At 48.8% G+C, this 24,148-nt stretch overlaps 1 protein-coding gene and 1 non-coding gene across 2 annotated transcripts; both read left to right on the top strand.

Annotated features, from left to right (window-relative positions):
* Positions 1-1,506: 1,506 nt before the first annotated feature.
* Trnar-acg (transfer RNA arginine (anticodon ACG)) lies at positions 1,507-1,579 on the top strand. Its single transcript has one exon. It is a non-coding gene; the product is annotated as a tRNA-Arg (tRNA).
* Positions 1,580-12,694: 11,115 nt separating this feature from the next.
* Positions 12,695-15,802, top strand: LOC144155257 (uncharacterized). The gene is made up of 2 exons (XM_077686585.1): positions 12,695-13,022; positions 13,835-15,802. The coding sequence occupies exons 1-2, from the start codon at positions 12,830-12,832 to the stop codon at positions 14,716-14,718; spliced, it is 1,077 nt and encodes a 358-aa protein (XP_077542711.1). The 5' UTR covers positions 12,695-12,829; the 3' UTR covers positions 14,719-15,802.
* The last annotated feature ends 8,346 nt before the right edge of the window (positions 15,803-24,148 follow it).

Here is a 24,148-nt window from a genome sequence, read left to right as displayed (position 1 = left end):
AGGCATGCTGCGAAAGATGAGATGGGGAATAAAAGCATCCCTTTTTCCGCCAGAGGCGACAGTTCTGAACCATTTAGTTGTTCAGTATATCAAAATGGCCGGAGGCAAAGCTACACCTGCAGCCAACAAATGCTGGTCAGAAATTTTTAAGAGTAGTAGCTTACAACCTCAAGGATTAATAGCATCCTTACATGTTTTTATGTGTCCGACATTTCGGTACCGCTGTGGGCAATTTTACAGCACTTAATTTAAAACAACACCTATGTGTAGTAATTGTGTATAATATCCGTTAACTTGCTACTGCAAATCGTTTGCAGGGCGCCGCACCGCACCAGGTCATCATTGATATCTTATTAAGCGAAATGTTTTCACTTCGGTAACTTGGAGAGGGACGAAGGCAAAAAAAAGCATTTTCTTGATTTCCTCAAAGTTCACTTGACCTAATTTCACTGCGCGTAACACCCTGCCTGCAAGTAGTCACAAGTATTACCCGGCCTGCATGTCACCCGGTGGTACTTGTACAACTCGGCCTGCAAGTATGTCAAAACATGGTCAGAAGAAATTTCGTCAAACATTTTGATGCACCAATGGCCAGGGCTGACTTTTCGACGAAACGGGCCCCACCGACTCTATAAAACGGCGTTCAATGAAGCGACGCTCGGTGAGCTGTCCAATGCCCCTCTCGTATACCCCCCCCCCCCCCGTCACCCCATATGCTGCGTACGCCAATGCTTATCTGACATGCAATCATATTATTTATTTATTTTTTACCCACAACACCTCGCGACATTACAGTGAGGGGTTGCATACACAACAAAAAAAAAAAAGAAAAGAAAACAAAAGGCACTCACAAGAAGTACTTATAAATAAGCCGGAAGGAAAGGTACGAAAATGACAAAACAAACAAAAAGGCATACACACATGTCTAGCATATATAGCCCCGAGATATACAAGTTAAAATACAGCATCCGTATACGTACGATAATCGAAAAAAAAAAAAAGTGCGCGCTGCAAGACTGCAAAAAATACAATTCATATAACTTAACCTTGAGCGGAGGGCCTAATGTCAGTCGTTTTAGGTTCTCTGGTTTACTTCTGGATTTGATAGTGTCAAATTTAAGTAGATGGGGCTCCGAGACGACACCACAATTATATGGCTCAACTTCCCGTCGTGGATGGTTTTCGGCCAAGAAGTTTATTAGTATTCCTTCGTTTCAGCTATGCGCATACATTTCTATAAGCCCGCTTGGCTTTCGTGTTGTTGAGATGGTAAATACTGTCCCATTTTCTGCGTCAACCGTGTGCAATGCTCCTTTTTGCCGCCGTACATAGCGGACATTTTAAGGTGTGCTTATAGCGTTGTCCGTACTTTAGTCAGTCGATTAAAATGAGAAGATTATTTATACCCAGTTTTGCTGGGGAAGGGACTTTATATATGTATACTTATCCAAAAGGGACTTGGAATTACGCCAGCAGAGTCGTTCTTGAGAGACACCACAGCCATCTGGGCCTGTGGCGCAACGGATAACGCGTCTGACTACGGATCAGAAGATTCCAGGTTCGAATCCTGGCAGGCTCGGATCATTTTTTTTTTAAGTTTACGCTCATAGAACATTTGTAATTTGAAATTCTAAATGGGCACAAACATTGCTTTCGCGGTTTCCTCGCACAGCGCCTTCAAAAAAGCAAAAATGTCTCCTTTCCCCTTTAATTTTAAACGCCTTATAAGGCCTTGATGCTGAACGAGCTCTGAAATGGCAGGCTGAGGCTACTTCAGGCAATTCAGTTCGCTTTGCCCCGTATACCGTCAGGTTCAAATTGCGGACGGGCAATGTCACTTCCGTCGTGCTCTTCTGCGGTCCCATCCTTAATTGCACTGCCTGCCTCGGTCCCACTACGTTCAGACGCTTTGAAAACCTCTCCTTCGTCAGATTGTGTGGACATCAATGAAGTGGCGGGAAATGAAGCGGGGGAAATGTAAACATGATGGAGGTCTCCCCCACAGACTTTGAAAGAAGGACACGATGAACGTTTTTCACTTCTCGGCTTCCTGTACCTGTAGCTTTCTCCTCTTCCGCCCTTCAGCTCCACTCTTTCTTTTTTTTTTTTCTGGTCGGGTGGTTCATGGCTTTGCTTGGTTAATAAAAAAAAAGGTCCCGTGACCTTTTCACCCAGCCTACATTCAGCTAGCGGCCTTCCTAGCCATCAAGAATTGAAGTAATGCTACCAACCAAGATGCTGTGTGGCTATAGATATAACCCGAAAGTAAAGTTTAGCCTTGCTAAATTTTGAGTTTTGGATTCATGTAGTGACTTCCTAAAGCTCTGGAAGTCAGGTTGCCTGAACACAGCTTCTGCAACCGGGAAATGCGTTGCAGGTGGTGCGGCCGCGGCTTTAAAACGCATATCCCTCCCAAATCAACTCCACGCACGGGAAATCACTCTGATGACCGCGGTTTACATATAGATGTCCTTCATAACAGACCAAAAAATTTTAGCGCTGGTATAGGGAATATGAAGAGCAGGGGCATTAGGGACATTGCAAATAAGCTGTACGCAAACATCACGTGGATCGCCCGAACATCGATACATCGAAGTTTTCTGTACTCCGCAGGAGCACTTGTCATTGCCTCGGCCTGGCGGAAATTGGGTGATGCCGCGTTCTCAGCCTTTTTTACTGAACCCACTAGAATTACTGAGCTATAGAGCTAATACGCTAGAACTCGTTCTAACTATATTCACCCTGTACTTGTTTTAAAGGTTTCTTACCTCTCTGGAGTATACGCGTCTATCTGCTCCTTAAGAAGCAAATGGGCTCGCTGATTGCACTGATTCTACAATGTAATTAAAGAAATAAATTTATTTCGTAAATTACATTGCAGTACTGAAAGTGACTAGCCACTAAGATAAAGCTAACTTAATTCGAAGAAATCAATAAGGAATTACTTAGTTTTCGTAGCCTCCCTTGAATAAATTTGATGGTCGCTCAATTCAAGTAAATTTCAAGTTATTCAAGCAATAAATGCATAAAATGATAAACAAATACACCCTTTTAAGCAAGCTGTCCTCTAAACCCAAGGCGCCATGAAACAACCTTCGCCTATATACCAAGCCGCGCAAAATTCCTTTAGCTGGCAGTCGAGCACTTTTCGTCCGCAAACCTATAAACTTGCTAAGATAATCTATGTAACTGCACTAAAGCGCCCTAAAACAAGCTCCTAAACAGGAAACTTTGTCACCCCCTTTTTATTTGCAATTGGTAAGCAACCATCCTACATTATTTAACGTTGGATCCAATTATGATTGATTAAGGTGCCATGGCAGAGCGAAAATCATCCAATCTCTGAAGCCATCAGGTAGTCCCAGAAGTGACTCAATTACCCCAGATTTTCCAAAAAGCACTGAATGCGCCCCTCAGTCATATCGATAAGCTTTATCACTACTCGCTAGACACGTCTAATTTCATCGATAAGTGCTGCGTGTAAGTGGCATGTTTTGTATACCCATCTTTTAAATTATTATTGCATCAGACTATTTTTCCTCGTGTGCGTAACAGGACATTCTCAAAACGTTTTCGTGTAAGACGCAGTTGTCATTTTCCGCACCGAGTTCATGTCATTGTAGGCTGTCTCTTACGTGCCGATTCTATCTTCCTTTACTTCGCAAAAGTTTTTTTTTATGTCACAAGCCACTTATTTTCATACCTAATACACTAAACTTACACAGAAGTCTTTCTGCGTTGTTGGAGTAAAGTTCCTTCTTTGCCGTTCAGAGTATGTAACATGAATTCATCATGAATCTTCACTCAGTCTCGTTTTATCAGTAGTATCGCAAGGTTTCTTTCTGGGTTCTCTTTTCTTCTTTATATTAATGACTTGACAGAGGGTGTTTTATCGAATATCAACTAATTTTTTGAAGATTGTGTTATTTTTCACGAAATAAATGACGTGAACGACCATACCGTGAGATGAAATCGATGCCATATAGGGTAGACTACTAGATGCTAAACGTTGAATGTGTCATGCGTGACGTATTATTCCCCTATTTGCTATCTTATAACACCCAGCTTAAATTTGTCAAATGACTATTTTGGTGTTCGTATTTGATACTCTACCCTGTTCATTAACACGTAATTTAAAACCAGCGCTAATCTCATACCAGGGTACTTACGTCGCAATGCCGTGCCGGATCGCTTTTGGTAAAAGAACACTCACTTCTCTACAAAATTAACAAACTCTGAAACTGTCATTAAGTCACTAGAACTTGTACAAAACAATGCCACGGGATTCTGTTTTCACAATTACAGCACGACAGCTATAGCGTAACATCTATGAACAATTCCTTGCTGTTACCGCATCTTGCTATTTGTCGCAAATACCATTGGTCCTGCGCGTTTCATAAATTATATTACCAGAATTTTTTCTTACACTCAGCCTTATTTAACCATTAACCACTTTCATACGAGAGAGAGAGAGAGAGAGAGAGAGAGAGAGAGAGAGAGAGAGAGAGAGAGAGAGAGAGAGAGAGAGAGAGAGAGAGAGAGAGAGAGAGAATTCTTTAATGTGGGCTGGAGAGGTCAGCCCTGCTAGCGGCAGTGCTTGCTACGCCAGATGGGGATGATTACAATGCAATGAAATGGATGGGGTTCCGTACTGCAATGAATTAATTAGCAATGTGTTAGAAGGTGTCCTTCGACCCTTTAGTTCTGTTATTCGTTGCCGCATTTTTAGTTTCGTTGTTTTTGTGTGGGTCCGCGTACATATGTATACCCATTCGCCTACTCTCTGTAAAGCCGTGGGCCTGATGAGTAAAATAAATAAATAAATAAATAAATAAATAAATAAATAAATAAATAAATAAATAAATAAATAAATAAATAAATAAATAAATAAATAAATAAACAAATAAATAAATATCTTGGAACATGTGTCCGCTTAGGTGTATTAAATGCGAAAGCGTTTTGGCTACCCCTGACGATACTTACCAAGACTTCTTTGCTCCTACATCGTATATGCGTGCCTTTGTTCGCTTTCATGTTCATGAATTCGAAAGATATATATAAATGGACCGTTTAGCGAGCTGTCGTCGGTGTAGGAAACCATGAGTCGGCTTTCTGAGAAGCGTTCCATAGCACAAGACTTTCAGTAGAGCAAGCTTAAACACGGAAGCGAGGGGCGGCCGTCCACGCTATAGTACACTGGAGATGAAGTAAGGGAGCGGAAGACAGCAGCCGAAGAAGCGGACAGGCGGGCAGCGAAATCCACCATCGTGGACAACTCTCCAGTTACACGACGGCAGGAACGAGCAGCGGCGCAATACGTAGGAGAAAGACTGAAGCCATTGGAAATCGTCAAGGCGGAAGCAGACGCCGAAGCAAAGCGTCTCAAGCGGCAATATCACGAAGCGCCAATATCACGAAAGGATTTGGCTTCGGGGGAGGGCACCTAAAAAATTGAGAAGATATTAACAATTAAATTATCAAATAATATTATAACAAACAAAATTGATAAATAAGAACAAAAACAAACGAACCCCCCCCCCCCCCAAAAAAAATGGCTCGTGGTTGATCCAGCCTTGCAAATTTCCCCCATCACAAAAATTTCGGAGGGGGGGGGGGTGTGAGGGGGCCGCAAACCCCCCCCTCCCCCCCCCTCCCCCCCCCCTTCCCTTTCTGCGTGCGTCAGTGAGCTCAACTGTCCTTCGCCTCTTTATTGCTTACCAGATCGCAGACCATCCGTAATTCCGCACTTACCGGATCGGGATTCCGAACTTACCGTTCGGAACTCCGTACGGAAAAGCTACGGATCTAGTTTGTGGTAGCTTCAAACAGCAGCGTGAGACAGACGTCTTGTGAAGCATGCGCTAGCGATCCAAAGGTCCCTGCAGCCTTTCTTTTTTTCGATGACGGTGCAAGGGTTTTTGCTACCGTCTGCTGTGTACGGTCAGCAACACTGGATTTTTTTACTCGTGAGACATTTTTTAATACTTTCGCAATAATAATGAGAAAAATAAACCACGTGGGCTCCGCGTTTCTAAAAAGAACTGCGGCCACGTGTGCCGGTCACTCTGCTGTGGCCGGAAATGGCTGCAGGCATATCGGTCGGCGAAATCAAGGGATACCTCGGCGAACTTCCAAAACCCCACGAATTCAGCGCGTTATCCCGTCGAGTTCAGCGTAGCTCCTTGACATAGGCCCACTTTTTGGGAGCTGGCCTCCCTTCGCCGAAGCTGAATGCATGGGGTGAAAGAGGCATGCATGGCGCTGAAAGGGAGCCGCCGCTAATCGTCAAGCTGCCCGGCCCGGCCCCGGAAACGAGCAATGTATACCCGCGATGCGGCTACAGCTCCCTGCTTATCAGGCAATGAGATTTGTCCGTACACGGGCGTCACTGAAAGCCTCTTTCGGTACGTTTCGTAAAATAGCTGCGGCGGTCAATCGGACCGCTTTCCCATCGTTGCTGTGCCGGTTTCCGATGCTCAGAGCCCTCGTATTCCTATATACTTGCACGTGCCCTAAATGGCTATTTCTGCAATCATGCTGTTCTTAAAAGTCGGGTGCCTTCAAGTGTTTATCTCCCGTTCGATTGCAGTATTGGAAAATCCGGCGTGCATGGGCACCTGCAGAGGTGTGCCACAGACCAGCGCCACGAAGCGAAGCCGGAGTATATAATCCCTTGTTTGAGAAATTTTCTGAAAATTCTGTAGTGCACTGTGTTTAATTGGACGGTCACGATATGGGGCGAGAAGGTGGGGTTTAAATTGATTTAATGCTGTTAAATATTATAGCGCAGTTATTATGCCTCAGTGCGCAATGTCTTTAGATTAGTCAGATACACAGAAGAAGCACCAGCGGCATGCAGGGTGGTGTCATCGCCCCCAAGTAACACGTTTTTAAAGCGAAGCTTTTTATGCCTGACTGATGGCGACGATGTCCGAGCGAAACGCACTGCAAGAAAGCCAGCTTTACACAATGTGAGGGCATGTGATGATTATTATGGTGATGATGATTACGATGGTTATTATGACGATGATTACGATGATGATCTATGAAGAAGAAGAAGAAGAAGAAGAAGAAGAAGAAGAAGAAGAAGAAGAAGAAGAAGAAGAAGGAGGAGGAGGAGGAGGAGGAGGAGAGAAGAAGAAGAAGAAGAAGAAGAAGAAGAAGAAGAAGAAGAAGAAGAAGAAGAAGAAGAAGAAGAAGAAGGTGGTGGTGGTGGTGGTGGTGATGATTATGATGATGATGATGATGATACGCGAAGGCACATCGAGGCCTCAAGAAAACATGCCTCCCGTGGTCGGAATGGAACCTGGGTCCCTGAAACCAGCGTCTATCCACTTAAGCTATCATCGCATTCCGGGGCGCACACCATTTCCTTTGGGTTCGTAGCGCGGGCGTTGGCTTTGGGCTTGGCCGCGGGTTATAGCGCGTGCTTACGCGGTCTACTTTGGGAGAGGTGTGAAAGGATGCGGTCAAAATGATCCGGCCGGCCAGTCATGGAGAACTTTCAGCGGCAAGTTCGTAAATAAATGGGAAGTGCAACAGCCGGGTCTCCGACTAAGGGAGAGGGGGCTGCCAGCTCTGCTGTTTCTCCAGCCTTTCAACATTAGTGCAAGCTGCGGCAACATTTTTAGATGCGACGGCATCTCATTCACTCGCCTTGTCCCTCCATACGGCGTTGTTGTTGTCCGTCCACACCCCTCCCCCATTCTCCTCACCGCGCGAGCTGCGCTCTCCGCCGCTCACCCCTCTCCTCTCCGATAGCGAACACTCTCTCGCGAGGGGCATTGGATTGGATTCGATTGGATTGGCTTAGCTTGGCTTGGATTGGATTGGATTGGATTTGGGTTGGATTGGATTGGCTTGGATTGGATTGGATTGGATTAAAGTGGATTGCGTTGGATTGTGTTGCGTCATAGCCGCGCCACGTTGCGCCATAGCCGCGGCAGGGGGTTCACGGCACGTTTCACGCAATGGGAGAATCAACCTAACGGAAACAACAACGGAACCCCCTATGCGTCGCATCTACACAGGGGTTTCCGCGAGGGGAGGTGGGAGTAATTTTTTTTACTAACAAAGTCGTGCTGAACTAAACTGTCTTCGTGCACACCGCATGTATTCGCCTTTGTATAATTTCACGCACTCAGCAAACGAAGGAAGGGGGCACAAGGACGAGAGAATGCGCTCATCCTCGTGTCACCTAGTTTATAGCAAAAATATGCAATTATTAATCAGTTATTGACTGGATTGCTGCGATTTGTCAAAATTAAGGCGATATACTAGCTGCAGTAACTAATCAGAAACAAAATTAGAAATATGTCATGGGCGGTCGAGATGGCATGCACGGAATTTTGATTGTTTGGCGAATTGGGATGACGAAGTTACTCATACTGGGATGACTGCTTTTGCCCACAGCTCGACCAGTTGACTTTTTGACAGCAAAATTCACACGTGTGTGCTGTTTACATTATAATCCTTACGTTCACGTATGCAAATTAGCAATACGTTTGCACTACAGAGTTTCAAACGGCACGGTGCCTATAGACATCTTTCTTAAAAATCCCTGTTTAAATTATAGTTGTTATGAGGCTGGTAAAAATTCTCGCGACAAAATAGAGAAACAGGAGTTGTAGTAAGTGGCGTACTATCTGTAGGTATCCTTTCCTCCTCCTTCTTCGTTGACTTCGAAGCCAGCGCTAGCCTGCCAACATGGCGCACCAAACTGCTTCCTGCAGGCTCCATAGGTATCAAACCCCGAAATCGGATCTCCAGCCTTCCAAGAGGTTGGTGTGGATGCGGATGTGGCTGCAGTACCATCGTCGTTCATCTAGACCACGTGTCTTTGAAAGGGTTCATAGACCATGTGTATTTGAAGCGTTGCATAGCGTGAGGCGCTAGTTGCTAAAGGTGGCCGCCAACGCCTGTACGCCGCAGGAGCGCAGCCAAACAAGCGAACAGGCAGGCAGTGAAACACGTTATCGTCGCCAGCTCAGGCCTTACACGGCGGCAGGAACGAGTAGCGGCGCAACGCGTAAGAGAGAGATCGAAGCCATGCGAAAGCCTTAAGGGGAATGTAGATCGCGAATCATAGCGTCTCAGGAGACAACAGGGTGAAGCCCTTCGACAGCGCTAGGCGTTATAAATAGACGTTCAATTGGAAATCGTTATAGACGTTCAATTGGACAATAATGTTTTCACATTCACAACCCATAAAAAGTGCTTGGATGTCGTCTGAGTTTTAAAGACGATAGTCTTTTGTGGGCTACTTAAACGAAAAAAAAATTGGTCTGTCTATCTGTCCGTCTGTCTGTCTGTCCCTCGATTCAGCCGCCCGGGAAACAAAGTTAAAATGATTCTTTAACGAGAGATTTATATAGGCAAACCATCTCCAAATTACTAAATCTGGTGGCAATGTTCATACTTGCCCACATTGTTGAGCAAAAATAAAACATTAAGCACAATTGAAGCAAAATACCAATACGTAAGTGATATTTGCAGTGTACTTTTAATTAAAAATGCATGGTGGCTTGACTTTTGTGACAGCAAATAAAAAAACACGTCCTGAAAAAATTCCGTGACCCACAATAACAAGCGCTCGAGGCCTCGGCACCTCGGGGCGGCTTCCAAAAAGCCCAATAGTAACAAAAGGTTCCAGAATATGGAGCTCGAGCAGAGGAATGCGACGAAATTGAAATGACTTGAGCAAACCTCCACTGTGTTTATCGTGGGAGGAAAGGTGATGAGCGTGAGAGGTGGGCAGGAAGGAGAAAAGAGAGTTATTTACACGGTTTATATATGCATGCTGCAGCGACTGACTTGTTATTCTGGTTATTCTGCCGGCGCGTTCAATCGCCGTATATATATAAAATTAAACTTCCGTATTTGATGACGACAGGTGAAGCAAGGAAGTTTGCTCGCATAAAAATTGAAACAAGCGCACAGCAGTCAGGCCCGCAGCGCCTAAAGCGCGGCACACATGGAGCGAAGTTTCAGCTATAGCTAATAAGGGCGAACCGTCGCCTCCGGCCGCGGCGGCGACAAACACACAGTTCGTCGGCGATCCAGCTCCGATAGACGAAAATATTCTTTAATCCGTGGTATAGTGCAGTAGAATATGTGGGGTGTATAGGCGGGCCCAGCGTCTGCGACGCGTCCCGGCGGCCACTGCCGCCGGACGCGCCGTCGTAATTCGCTCCATGTGGGCCGCGCTTTTAACGCAGTTCTAGTACACGATAACGCAGTTCTGGTGCAGGATACGTGTGTAGCGTGCGCACATGAAGTCGCTGCTTCGAAAACGGGGTGTGATGGCGCTTTGTCACAAAGGAGAAAAGCGCAAATCTTAGTGCACACAAAATCAGGAATGACCCAAATGAGTGCTTCACGAGGAAGATACCCCGCATAACCACATTCATAAAAAAATTGTGCAGAGACGTGAATTGCGAAATTCTGTAGTACTAAGTGCCACGATGGAACAAGGCCACTGTGATTTCAAATGGTCTCGGAAGCTCGGCGTCTCATTTACCAGAAACGAGTTCATGCGAGTGTATTCTCGGTCTCGTTGACTCTGTGTGCTCCCGGTATCCGCATTGAGGATTCGGATCCTTTAGGCGAAGTCTTCGTCTATGTCCTGCGTTCGACGTACAGTCATGTGTACCGAGTGCCACTGTGCGTACGTTGTCGGCCTGCAACAATACAAAAGACCCAACCGCTGATATTTTCCACTGGTGTTTCACCAGTTCCAAGCGCAGTTTCGGGAATTTGACATTCACTTGATTGTTATTCTTGTGTGAGCAGTGAGTGATAGTTGAAACAGTCGGCCAAAATTTAGGGTGCCGATCCACCCCGGAGCGACCGTACAGAGAAAGAAAGGGCGCGTTCATGAGGTGGCGATACCGTCACACACTTGCCGACGTTGCTAATGGGGACGTCAAGTCGAAGCGAAGCCGCGCCATCTGCCTCGGCCGACGCTCCGCGGTCGCACTCGACAGGGTCCGTGACTCCCGTCGCCGCTTGCACGCGTTGCAGAATGCACGGAGTGCGCAGACAGCGCGAGTTGGCAAGAGAAACCGTAATGGGAATGACGGCGACGAAATTCCGATACCGAGCACAAGGCAGGGTTAGCACAGTGTACCAGGGGAGTGCTGGAAACACCGTGTTGCAATGCCGCAGCGAGGCCTGCGCAATGGGTCGGGCGTCAAATTCGCAAAAGAAAGGACAAAAAACTCACCAGTGGATCTATAATTATTTTTTTAGTGTCTTCTGTCTTCAGGTTGTTGTATTTTTTTTTTGTCATGTTCCCGGTTTGATACTCTCGCGTAACTTATTCGCGCGTGCACCACTGACTTGGTCTTGGGCTGTTAGTGAGAACGTTATAGAAAAATTGATTGATTAAATAATAAATCCTGACATCACAATTATAGTTACTTTTTTCGAGTAACAAATCAGAGGTAGGGACAACTCCGGCCTTAAAAATATTTTGACCCGGACGCCGTAAATTTCCATCTCCGCTGGTGGTGCTGAAGTTCAGTGCTCTATACCAAATAACGAATGTCTGATATTTTTTTGTAAAATATATATGATAGCTAAACTTCGCGTCGTACGCCTATGCACAAACAAAAATTACACCGTCAGTTTGTGTACTTTATTCCCCCTCTCCCTCCCTAGAAAAAATTGTTCGAACTCTACATTTGCTGTATATAAAGCGGGGTGCGATTCTACAGGCTTCACGGTGAATTCAGGGAAGGTTCTCAGGAAGAGTGGGGGGAGGGATATTTATGAACAAAAAATGTGCGGCGAAACAACGTACGATCACCTCACCCCTTATTTCCCGAAACGAAGCTGAGGCCTAACTTGACTGGAGGAGGAGGGAAATGAGTCTAGACACTTCCAAACGAATCTCAGCGCTGGCGTGCAGCCACGGAAGAATAGAGATGTTTTGGGGTTGTTGACAGATTACTGAAGAACCAGTCACTGCGCCCTGAACGAACGAAAATGCGGGGACGAGGACAGCGCCGACATTCCAATAACTGCTCGCCGAGTAATCCCGGGAAAGTTTCCGAGAAAGCTTTCTAGTATTCGCTAGAAACCGCACGGTTGAATATGGGCCGGGATAACTTTTTCTTCGCTGTTACGTATACGTTAAACGGTAGTCCCCGAGTAAGCTCCGACCCAGCAGTGATGGTTGCCGCCTCCGTTTCGAACCAGTGGTGTCGCTCGCAGCAGAGGTGGCAGCTGATCGCGTGCCGGGCCCCTCGCCCTCGGCCGGCGGCGCGTGCCGCGGAGGCGTCGCACGGTGCCATTAACGGATGCACCGCTGCGCTTGGGAACGGATCAAAAGCGCACCGCGGGGAAGCGACAGAGTGGCTCCAGCTCGACCACGAGGGCCAAAACGAGCCGCTGGGGCGGCCAATAAGCTCGGGACGTTCGCTAATCGCGCCTCAGCTGGGGCCAACCGCTGAGCGCCATTGGTCGGCTCAGCGCGCTTCCCATTGGTGGTTCCGGCGGGGAGGGGGGCTGGGGGAACCGACGGAAGCGCTTTTTGTTCGTAACGCTTGGCGCTCTTGGCGTCGGTTTCGCTTTTCTTTTGCGTGCACGCGGGCCGCGGGTGAGAGCGACGGCGGAAGAGGGGAGGGGGGCACCACTTCCTTCACCTGTCCCGCAGGGACCTTCAAAGAGCACTGCGAGTGGCTCTCTCGGCCAGACTCGCTGCGCGCTCCTCGTCGGAAGGTTGTCTGCCGCCCGGTCTTCATGGTGACGCGAAGGCCGCTGTAGACGACGACGCGCACCACCAGACTCGGATTACCTGTCTTCGTTGCGCTCACGCTTCGGCACGATGCCGCGCTCGTTCCTCATCAAGAAGCACCTCAACGCGGGCGCCGCTGCCATCTCGCGGCCCGTCGCCTTCGTCAAGAGGCCTTGGCTCGACGAGGGCTCGTTCGAAGCCGAAGACCTCAGCATGTCGCCTCCGCCAGCAGTGCGAGTGCCGCTGGCCATATCCCCGGCGCTCTCCGACGGCTGCGTACCTGGTCAGTACCTCTTGGGTCGCTTACCTTGGCTGTGCTATGCGCATCTCGCGCGCTCTTGTCAGAAATTCTGAAGGCTGGAGCTGAATTTATGCGTTCTGACCACGCACAAATTTAGCCCCAGCATCCTCTTTTTCTCATGAAAGATGCTATTTCTGAAGTCAAGGTGAATGCTAACGTAATTATAAATGTTTTTGTTAAGCACGCAAAAAAAAAAATCACATGGGTTTTGTCAATTTATCTTAGCCACGCTAGGTCGCTTCACCGCAGGGCACGAAATGGTGGAAGTGAAGCACGCGTCCGGTGAAGTAGTGTGGCCGTGCTCGGTTGTCCCAATAAATCACGGCACTGTTTGCACACAACCACTCGGGTTTTCGTAAGCAGGTGTCCGATAAAACTTTCTCTGGACCACATTGCAAGGAAAACTTGTCGGTAGCGAGACCTACGTGATAAGGCGCCGCCGTCAACACGCTTGCACCTGGTTTGCAACGGTTTCCCGTTTATCAATGAGAAGCCCCACGCTGCATTTTCACCGGTTCGCTGGAGCCTTACTATTGTGGAAACAGCGAGATACGCTACTGCCAACCACGGAAGTGTAAACATGTCACGAGCAGTGCTTTGCGTCCAGGTGTCTAATCGAAGATAACCGTGTCTCAGGGTTCAGAATTTGATCGCACTGATTTTTGAAGCGCAGATGCCACTGTTATGTCGCCCTCTTTGGACAGCGCCGCCTCTGCCTCGAGTGGCCGATGCGGTGCTACCAAAGACGCGAAGAGCTCTTGCATGTGCTGACCTGAGCTTCCCTTTACTTCCAGATATTGCGCGGCCTTTTGACCTTAGCCTGAAGGCGAAGAAGTCGAGCGGACGGTCCGACTACCCGCCCATTCACCGGCCCGTGGCCCTGACGCCGCCTCCGGGTGTCGCACTGATCGCGCCCAAGGGTGACCGTGCCCTGGACTGGCCCCACCAGCCGGCGTACCTGACGCACGGTTACATGCCGCTCACGCTGTACTCGGTGCCGGCGCCGACGGCGAGCGACTACTACGCGCCCCTCGTGCCTCCTCCCCTTGTGGCCGGACACCCGCTGACGCCGCGGGAGTTGGCCAAGCAGAGTCCACCGTCGCAGCGGGACGCCGTGGTGCCCTCGTGGTCCTCGGGCGTGTCGTCTTCCTCGTCGGACGAGAAGGAGTCCCGGGGCTCGCCGACGCCCCCCGAGCGACCCCGGAGGCGGCCAGAGAACGCGCCCCGGTACCCGTGCAGCGGCTGCAACCGCAGCTACTCCACCTACAGCGGCCTGTCCAAGCACCGGCAGTTCCACTGCTCGGCGACCACGAGCAAGTCGTTCTCGTGCAAGTACTGCGAGAAGGACTACTCGTCGCTGGGCGCGCTCAAGATGCACATCCGCACGCACACGCTCCCCTGCAAGTGCAAGCTGTGCGGCAAGGCCTTCTCTCGGCCGTGGCTGCTGCAGGGCCACATCCGGACGCACACGGGCGAGAAGCCGTTCGCGTGCCCGCACTGCAGCCGGGCCTTCGCCGACCGCTCCAACCTGCGCGCCCACCTGCAGACGCACTCGGACATCAAGAAGTACAGCTGCAAGTCCTGCAGCCGCACCTTCTCGCGCATGTCCCTGCTGCTCAAGCACGAGGACGGCGGCTGCCCCGCGGCCGCCCTGAGCCGCGCTCAGCCCAAGCCCTAGGCGGGCGTGATGATGGTGGAGCCGCGTTATTTATGACTCTCGTGTACAGACTCTAGTCGCCTCCGTTGCAGGCCCTGCCGGGACCACCTGGCTCGTCCCGTATTTATTGAAAACGTCCTTCTGTCTCTCTCGCACCGAGAATTGTTTCCTCGTTCCCTCGCTGCCTGCAAGGGCAACGGCCACTTCATTGCCAAAGATTGTCTCCCTCGCAAAAGCTCGTCAGCTGATCTGCTTTGAGGGATGTCACAAACGAATGGGCTTGGAGGGCAGCACTTCGGCCTTATACACTTGCGCCCCCACAACTACTGACTCGACCAATACTGTCCCACAGGGAAATACCAACCCCAGGGAAAACTGCTCATTCGTTGCTCCTCAGTATAAGCTGTTCGCGGGAACAGGCGCACCGCACATTGTCCTTACCTCAAGTCAAATGACCAGGGAACGCTGTTACGCTGCCGAGTAATGTACAAACGGGGGCTGGCAGATGAGGCCATATGGTGGCTATATTTGTTCCACGTAGCTTGTTCGAGTCCCAAAGTGCCATCTTTTTTTTTCATACCATGCATGCTCACCAAATACTTCAACCGCTGTGAGATGTGGATAACATTCGAGCAGCCGGTCTGTATAGGTGCCGCGACCTATTGTCATTTCTTTTCACACCTGAAGCATGCCTCACCCAAAACTTTTCCTAGCCGTTTACAACTTTTCTTCTCCCAGAGACAGCAAGGAGCTCACTTCAAACTGTACATACAATATGCTCACCGTTATTTTCACCATCCGGTTAGGACTAGTCACAAATATTGTTTTGTACTTCCTGAATGTGTGTATACACGACACAATCTTTCCTCCCGAAGGAGAACCAACCGCTCATTATCGTGTGTTCGTGGCATGAGCACTGTTGCCATTTCCATTGTACCATCGTCACAACCGTTGCTATTTCCAGTTAAAACTGTTAACACAGTACTCACTGCGATTTCATCTGTATGTTTGTTATACAGTTGTGTTGACTGCCATAGAGAAGAAAAAAAAAGAAATTTCATGCTCATATTGCTATACAGCCTAGAGAGCAATAAACTACTTTTTAACTTTGTGACATACCTTGTTGTGTGCTTTCGTTGCTGTTCGTGAATCTAGCACATTTCTTCCAGGTAACCACGTGGGTTATGACATTTTCGCTTTTTGTTTCATTTTTCTTCTAACGTCCGCTGGAAACGAACGAGTTTGGGTGCTTGGGTGAGAAGACAATACCTTTCGTAGTTGTTCCAAATGAAAGGCGATTATTCTCAGAATACTCTCCTTAAGACGCACTCGAAAAGACCAGGCAATCTTTTCACATTATTAAAAGTTTGTTTTAAGTGGATTCGTTCATGCCCGCAGTAAGTACTAGGCATTCGTTCGTCTCAACCATGATTTCGTGCTAACCCTCTTCATCAACACGGAAGCCTACGTTAATTGCAAACGATGCGTGGACACTTATTTCATACTGTGTACGCACTCCGCTCATTTCATTTGTTTTTCTTGTTCAGCTTCTTCAAGCTTTGTTACTCGTTACTGCACAGCCATTAAGTAAGACAGAGAACCGAGGGCGTTTGATATAACATCTCTTTTCTAGAGCGTGGATTCTTCATCTCTGTTTGCGTAAAGCGTTTACCAGCTGCTTCCTGGTGTGTATTTGAAAGGGCGAGGCGTGCCTTTTTGATTACTGTTTGGTAAAAAGCACCCGCCATTTCCACCTCCCCCCATTGTATGCAAACCTTGCGTGGGTCGGCTCCGCCTCAGTACACGTGACTGAACAATCCCTGCTTACAAGGGGCAAATGGGTTTATATATGGAAGCACGACATGCGCTTTGGTGGAAGAAAGAGTGTCAGAAGTGACGTTGCGCAATGCAAAGATCGTTATTGCATTGCGTTATGTCGATATGTATAGCGAAGACTATTATTCGCGCCGTATACTGCATACTGCTTCTGAAACGGTTCCGTATATATAGTTGTTTCCCCACAATGAACTCGACTGACCAATTTGCGCCGCCAACAATGATTCTGAAAATCATAGCAACGTTGCGTTCCATTTGACTCAAAGGATGTGCGCACTGCGCAATGCAGACCATCACGCCTGCGGGATGCCACTGGGCCGACCGAGCTTTTGAGTCAAATCGTATGCTCAACATCGCCTTTCGCCGACGTTTTATAGTTGGCTGCTTAGATTGGTCGACCGAGTGTATTGTGGTTGAGCTGAACCACGGGGGGATGACCTCACAGGGCGTCGTCAGGGGCCTACTTTTATCCTGTGATCGCAATAAATGCTCATTCAGGGGCATTGTGGCGATGCAGGCTTATGGGGGCTTGACGGCAAATTACCGATGTGTGCCTCAGAGCATATGGTATTCACGCTCACTTAATAATTTTTAATCCCGTGATCCACATCGGAATACTGTAGTAGCCCATCAAGCGAGTATTTGAAAGGTCTCCCCATCGTAAAGCCATGCCGATTCAAGTTTTAAGTCCTAAGGGCCGTATTCCGAGTCCCTCCTCTACTCCATTTGCTCCCTTCCCTCCACTTGGCTGAGGGGAGGATTCCGCAATCGTAATGCACGAGTGAATCGATTTCAAGGATCTCCTCCACTGGAGGCTCGAGTGGAGGAAGGACTCAGAATTCCGGGGCAAAGTCTATGCACTGGCCGCTCGACCACATGGGGGCGCTTCTGCTCCTCCACACCGACGCCATTTGTACGGTTGCGTAGTTTCTGTTGTGCGTGGTCAAGGACATTCGTTGCACGGGCGGTGCGTTTTCCGTGTGGTGCTTGTGTTTTCGGGTGTCTTTCATCTAATGATCAGTTTGATCGCACGCATAGCATTATACGCCCTGATATAATGTCGCGCCAAGGCAAGTCGCTGAGGAGTAGCCGAGGAATGTTTCCACTGCAGAATGGTGAAATGCTCTATTAGCAGCTGGCGCATCTGTACACTAAAAAAAAAAAAAATGCTTAACTAGGAAATCTTGAAGTGCGGCAGGTTTTTACCGCTCCGAAACAAAGGCTACACATAGGACAGTCCTCGAAGGCGGCAAAAGGTGAAGCGCGGTCGCCGTCGCTGAATTGTATCATTTTCAAACCACACCTCACACCACCGCTTCCCGCCTTATACATTTAGCATAATCGCGAAGCTCCCTTTCGCTCAGGTTTAGATGATAACAATTTGAACGCAGCGGAATGCTGTCGACAGAGCATGTCGTGTCCCACACATAAGGAAGTCGCGGCCGGCCTATACGTGGCACTGTCACCGGAACATGACGGCTCACACGCCCCCACAAAAAGCTCGCGGCAGGTATAGAAGAAAATTTCTCCCATAAAAGGTCTCTATCTTTCTAGGCAACGCAAAAAAATATATATGCGGTGCACAGAAAACGTGCCAGCACGAGGCACGCCTATATGGAGCAAAAGCACGGCGTTATTCGCGCCGCTGACCGCGCCCTCGCGTCCAGTCGTATACAAATGGCGTCGACGCCGAGGAGCTGGCGCCAGGTGAATCTCTCTCCTAAACACCATGCCTAAACAGTATTAGTGCGAACGGAATTCACGTCTGTTGCAGAGACAGGGCACCTGCCTTTCACGTTTGACACTGCCCGAACGCCCTGTTCATGTCTGCAAGGGTTTTCCTTCGTGCAGTTTGGCAGGAGTTTGCGGCGGGCTTCCTGCATTGGTGCGTGCGTCTGCGATTGAGTCCATGGATGCGCAGGGACACGTTGACAGGGCCGCCGATGTGCCGAGTCACCGATGGCGCGCCACAAATAGCAGGGCGTCCCACAAAAGACCCGGGCTCACGAGGGAAGGGGGGGGAGGGAAATTTTGAGCGGAAGTGGGTGCCCTTGTTGGCGGCGCTGGGCGCACGCAGTTCAAGCCCAGACCGAAAAGACCTGTGCGTTGGTCCTCGCACAAAGGTGGCCGCGCCGCGCGGCAGGTTGTCGACGAGGCAAGCTGGTCATCCGCCAGCCGCATTGTGACCACGGGCTCCCCCTTGCGCGGGACACCTTTGTTCCCCCGCTCCTTCCTCTTTGCAGCGCTCCCGCAGGGTCCGGTCCTCGGCTCTTTCCTTTCCCGGGCGGCTGCACCGAGAGTGCAGGCTTTCCGGACGAAACCGGGCCGCCCCTTTCATGGCTCAACGGCACACGATGGCATTCCTGGTTTTACGTCCGAACGTATACCAGAACGTATACAGCACGCACGACTGTTGTAGCGGAGTCTTGATTTACTAGCGCGCCTTTAACCTGAGGGTTAAGGAACCCGCAGCCCTCTGTTTAGCGCTGGGTATCTCACAGGTGGTAAAAAATTAACAAATGCATGGTCATATTTCAGAAGTACGCGTGTTTTCGCCCACTGGTATTTGTCACAATGAATGCGAATAATTGCCGCGTGAACTATAGGGCATAGTTATTTCTCTCGTCAGCCATTGTCGCAGTGCACAGGGCCGCAGTACCGTCAAGTTACACGCCTGTGGTCACACCGTCCTCCCCGTTGTGGTGCCTGGCAACCCCCGAGATCCGTCTCTATGTTCCGGGCATTGGAAAGAAGGCCGACTTACCACGACTTGCTCTCAGACAGTTTTCTATGCAGTTACTGCACGAACAACACAATGACCGGACGCATATATACACAGATGGTCCTGTGGCGTCCTCGAGCTCGGCAGGTGCGGTGGTTATACCATCAGAATCAACCAAAATTCGATTCCGTGCCGCCCATGTCACGAGCTCGACGGCTACTGATCGAACCTGCAGCCATCCGTGAAGCTCTTCAATACATTATGGAAGCTTCTCCCCAAAAATGGTCTATTTTTAGCGACTTCGAAGGCGCCCTGCAAATCTTCCGAGCAGCCCTGCGCTACGGTCCTTTGCACCAACTGGTGACAGAAATTCGAGAATTATTTCACCAGGCTGTCATAAAGGGCCATAATATTTTATTTCAGTGGCTGCCAAGTCACTGTGGAATAACCGGCTATCTTTCGGCTGATGCAGCTGCTCGGACAGGCCTTGACAGTGAAAGGACCATCTTGTTTCCGCTTTCAAGGACTGATAGGCTGCTCCGTCAGTTCGCGCGCAAGACCTCCATTACTCAATGGAATACACCGGACTTTGTGCATCCGCGCATCCATAACCAGGACCCTCTACTCCAGCGCCGCCTTCCGTGTGGGGTGTCTCGATCACAGTCTACTATACTTTGTAGACTGTGGTTGGGAGTGGCTTTCACAAAAGCCTACTCCTTCCTCATCGGGATGGCCAGTAGTGCCCAGTGCGACGCCTGCGAGGTTGAAAAGACAATCGAACCTGTGCTTTGTCGTTGCCCGCTGTATTCATCAGAAAGACGTGTTTTGGCCGCCGAGCTCAACCGATTGGACAATCAACCGTTCACACTAGAGACTATTCTAGGGCACCGACCCCTACAATCACCTTCGCAGAAGGCAACGAAAGCCCTTTTGCGTTTTATGAAGGAAACAGGCTTAGCCGAAAGACTATAGGCACCCTGCAATGCAGTTTGAGGAGCAGATGGCGCCTTCTGGCGGCTGTATTTATAAGCTTGAAGGCGTTTGCTCGCGCATGCGCGCGTTCGCTGCTGCTGCGTAAGCGCGGGACTATTTGGGATTTTGATCCGGGTTTTGTATTTCGCGGTGATGTTTCTGAAACTGACGGTTCGGTGGTGTCATCGCAATTAAGCGGCGACCCCACAGTTGCCACAGTCACAAAGAAAAAAACTGGGCACAGATGCCGCAGCTAGTCGGGAGGGCACGCCAGGCCCGAAGCTTTTGACAGCTTCCCGTCGCAGCCGCGGGAGAAAACGTGATAGAAGTGGATTGTCGCCGTGCGGCGAGTAAAGTAAGTGAACTCTGTTAGTTCGGGAAATCGACGCACGTTACGAAAGCCACTAAGGAAGCGTCAGTCTGCATTTGGTACAAGGCGGTCGTAACTTACCGTTTGTTTAGCGTCTGGTGGTTTGTAGTTCAATGCCTTCTAATCTCATTGACAAATGTCATATTTTATCCTTCTTTTCGACTCCGTGTGCTCATACTTGTGGCTTAAGTTGTATATGTATTCGAGAGTAATGACTCAACCACTCGTGACGTGCTTAACAAATGTGCGCGCGTTCGTCGAGAGCCATCCTCTGTTTCTACATTGTGCACCGTTGGCGTTAGCAGCGTTTCTTATTCGTTGACCACTTTGCTGTTCATTCATGCTGATTGAAAAAAAACTGCAATATTAGTGAATAACGCGTGGTACATTATTAAAGATGACGAAAACATGTGCAACGTTCAAGCAAGGAAGAAAAAATGTATATGCGCAGTGTATTTCCTTTTTTGTCGTGTTTGTTGTATGACACAGCTTGATATTACTGCACTTTGACGTCATTTCTCATTCTTTAATTGTTTCAGTTCGGAGGATTCTTCAACCTGGCAGCCCAGTCGGGACTCAAATGTGTACTCCAGTCATCTTGTAAATGTCATTCAAATAAAGCGCTACTGCGACAAAGCGCTTGCTGTGCTGTATCGACTCACGCTGCCGTACCAACAAGTGCACTTGCGGGAAGTTAAATTTTCCGGGGCCTCACCGTCAGCTGCGAATTTAATTCGGGCGAAAAGGTAGCTGAGGCACACGGCGAAACGAAATAAAAGCGCGTGAAGTATTAACAGACGTTGAACGCCAGCAATGCACGATTAATGTTTTTTTCGAGCTTTGAACGGCAAGCTGGGAACTCGCGAGCTAACAGCTGCTGGGCCACGTTGTTTTGGTTACTTATTTTCAGATCAATGTAGTACACGTGTTTGCTTTGCTGGGAAAGACATGTTTCGGTGATTTCAGATTCGTACACTTTCCGGATCCCGTAAACAGGTTTGCTTTCAAACAAGCGGCGTTCTTCCTATACTATATATTTATGGCTTACTTGAACCCGCAATGCAAGCCTCGCTACACGGCAGCTCGCAGTTTTTCACCGTATGCTGCTGGGCTATAATGGCAAATCCAAGTGTAACGTTTGCTGAAAACGCAGAAGAACGACGTCCTCGGCATAATCTAGCGCCGCGCGCCGTTAAAAACGCTCAAATCACGGATTCCCGCATCACGGAAAGCAATGCTATCACGGCCGCGGCCCCGCACGGAGCGCCTGCGTGTTTGGCGCCGCCGCCGTTGGCGGCGCGCATGTCAGCGCAATGGAGGCGCCGCCCGACGATTGCAGGGTGCCTATTGGCGGTGAGATCTTTGAGTGGCGCCCCCTGGCTCTGACGTCGGCTTAGGGATTCGCGCCGCTGTCGTCTGCTACACTCCGCTTGTGAGGGGCAACAGTGCCTGGGCTAAAAATCGCCCGCTTCGTTGCTGTAGTGCGTTAAAAAGCGTATTTCTAGCGACTCAGTTATTTTGCCAGCTTCTGACTCATCTGAATAATTTGAAGCTGTATCACCCACAAGTTTGCAACACACGAAGAGATAGAGAACAATTTTCTTCAGAGTATCGGTCAGAAAATCGTGTGTAACTCATCCTTTCTTGCTTATTCGCGAGGATCAGCAATCAGAGCTTCTCGATAAGTATTCAAAATGCGTAGGCTTCCCTGCAGTATTTTTGAGATGCTCCTATGAAGACTCAACAGTCTAATACTACGTACCAAGCAGCGGCCTCTACACGCTCATCGCACAGCAGGAAATAAAGCGGCTTTCTTCTGTTTCTTTCGTTGTTTTCTTGTATCGGATTAATGTTTCTTGCTTTTTTTTCTGCCCAACGCATTAATTTTTCTGCGCCGTCACCAACTTCTTATTAGGAGATTTCGGTATGTTTGGGAGCTTCACAAAGGTCGTGTGGATATTTCCTTCATTTTGTATGGCATACATTTCCTTCTTCACAAATTGGCTTTCATTACGGCTGCGTGCAAGAAGGTGCATATCCGCAGCGTGCTTTGTTTATTCACATGCAAATACAATGAGAAGGTTTGTGCTACGCCACCGTGATCGCGCCCTAAACAACGTGGTCCACAGTACTCTAAGGCGACTTTTGTGCACCGAATTTCTATCGTAATTATATCGTTATGATAACGAACTGACTCTCAACTCGAACAATGATGACATGATTACGGTGTTGAAGGCATGATATACTCGCTAACTAACGTAATAAATAGTATACCTGCATATATTACAAGACTCGAAACCGAAGAATGCCAAGTAGCTAGCTCTTTATTGCTTTTAAACCCTTCTAGGCGCGAAGAACAAATCCTATTCTACTCGGGATGGCGTTCTGTGATTTGAAGAAAATTGGTTTTACTCTCTTGTCCTGGACTGAGGACCCGGCCCACTAACCAGACCGATTTAATTGTTAAACAAAGTTTTCCCCCTCCTCCCCTTACTCCTCCACCTCCTCTTGAGTGCAGTTTTCCTATAACGCATATCCGAAGATCGGGAAGATATGGCTGTGCAAAATGTTCTGAAATATCCTTCCAGGTCTTACCAAACATATATGTGTTACTATAAATTTAACGAAGACGTGACTCGTTTTGCTCAATAAACCTCCTTACTGGTTAGATGCCTGGTATAGAATCAGCACGCGCGTATATACACACTCGGTTATTTGGAACTCAACCTACAGTTTCTGCAGTCTATAGTGCATGTCGGCAAACTTTCATGCCTTGAGTCTTGACAACGTAAAGTGATGTGACAAAACGCGTTCAAGGGTTCGGCAAGGTTGCAAAAATGGCTTTACCTTACATATGATTACCGGGAATCGTGATGTCTTCTGCCAAAGCCGACAGCCCTGAAGGGCTAGAATTTGTTTTGGTCTTCCATTTTCGCTGTTGTCGGTTATTAGCAGCTGACTGTTCCTTTTGTTCGATTGCTTACATGAGAAGCTGACGCCTAGCTCCGAGTCTTCGCGCTCCGCACAGGACCGGCGTCGCAAGGAATGGGGTGGCGCCGGCAATGTTTCTCCCGTAGCGGTATCCAAAACTATACTTTAATTGACACCATGAGCTAGTGTATGCGATTCTAAGCCTATTATTATGATAAAAAGTACCCACACGCCAATTCTGGTGCGGACAAGCATCAGACGTTGACCGAGCGCAAAGAAACAGCAGGGAGAGCGATCCTGAGTGAAGCAGACGACAAATGCGAGAATCCCTAAGCTGACGTCACGGAGGCGCGCTTCGCAGCGCCGCCTGTGTTCGCGCTCACCGCCAATAGTGCCCGCAAAGGGACTAAAGTGTGTGCGCGACCCTGCTCTTTTCCCCTCTTTTTTGCCTGCCCTCTCTTTCATCCGTTGCAAACCCCTTCCCCAGTGTCGAGTAGCAATCCGCGCTCTAAGCCGGGATAACCTCTCGGCCCTTACTTTTGTCTCTCTCTCTCTCTCTCTCTCTCTCTCTCTCTCTCTCTCTCTCTCTCTCTCTCTCTCTCTCTCTCTCTCTCTCTCTC

The sequence above is a fragment of the Haemaphysalis longicornis genome, unplaced genomic scaffold (assembly GCF_048455015.1).
Source record: "Haemaphysalis longicornis isolate Haplotype H1 unplaced genomic scaffold, Haemaphysalis longicornis Haplotype H1 scaffold_1, whole genome shotgun sequence".
In the NCBI taxonomy this organism is placed as follows: Eukaryota; Metazoa; Arthropoda; class Arachnida; order Ixodida; family Ixodidae; genus Haemaphysalis; species Haemaphysalis longicornis.
This window is presented reverse-complemented; position numbering and strand designations above follow the sequence as displayed.

Bases quoted from the DNA above. Each gene is read 5' to 3' on its own strand.
- LOC144155257 (XM_077686585.1), top strand. From the start codon at position 12,830: ATGCCGCGCTCGTTCCTCATCAAGAAGCACCTCAACGCGGGCGCCGCT. The intron at 13,023-13,834 runs GTCAGTACCTCT...CTTTACTTCCAG, and splicing joins CTCCGACGGCTGCGTACCTG to ATATTGCGCGGCCTTTTGAC.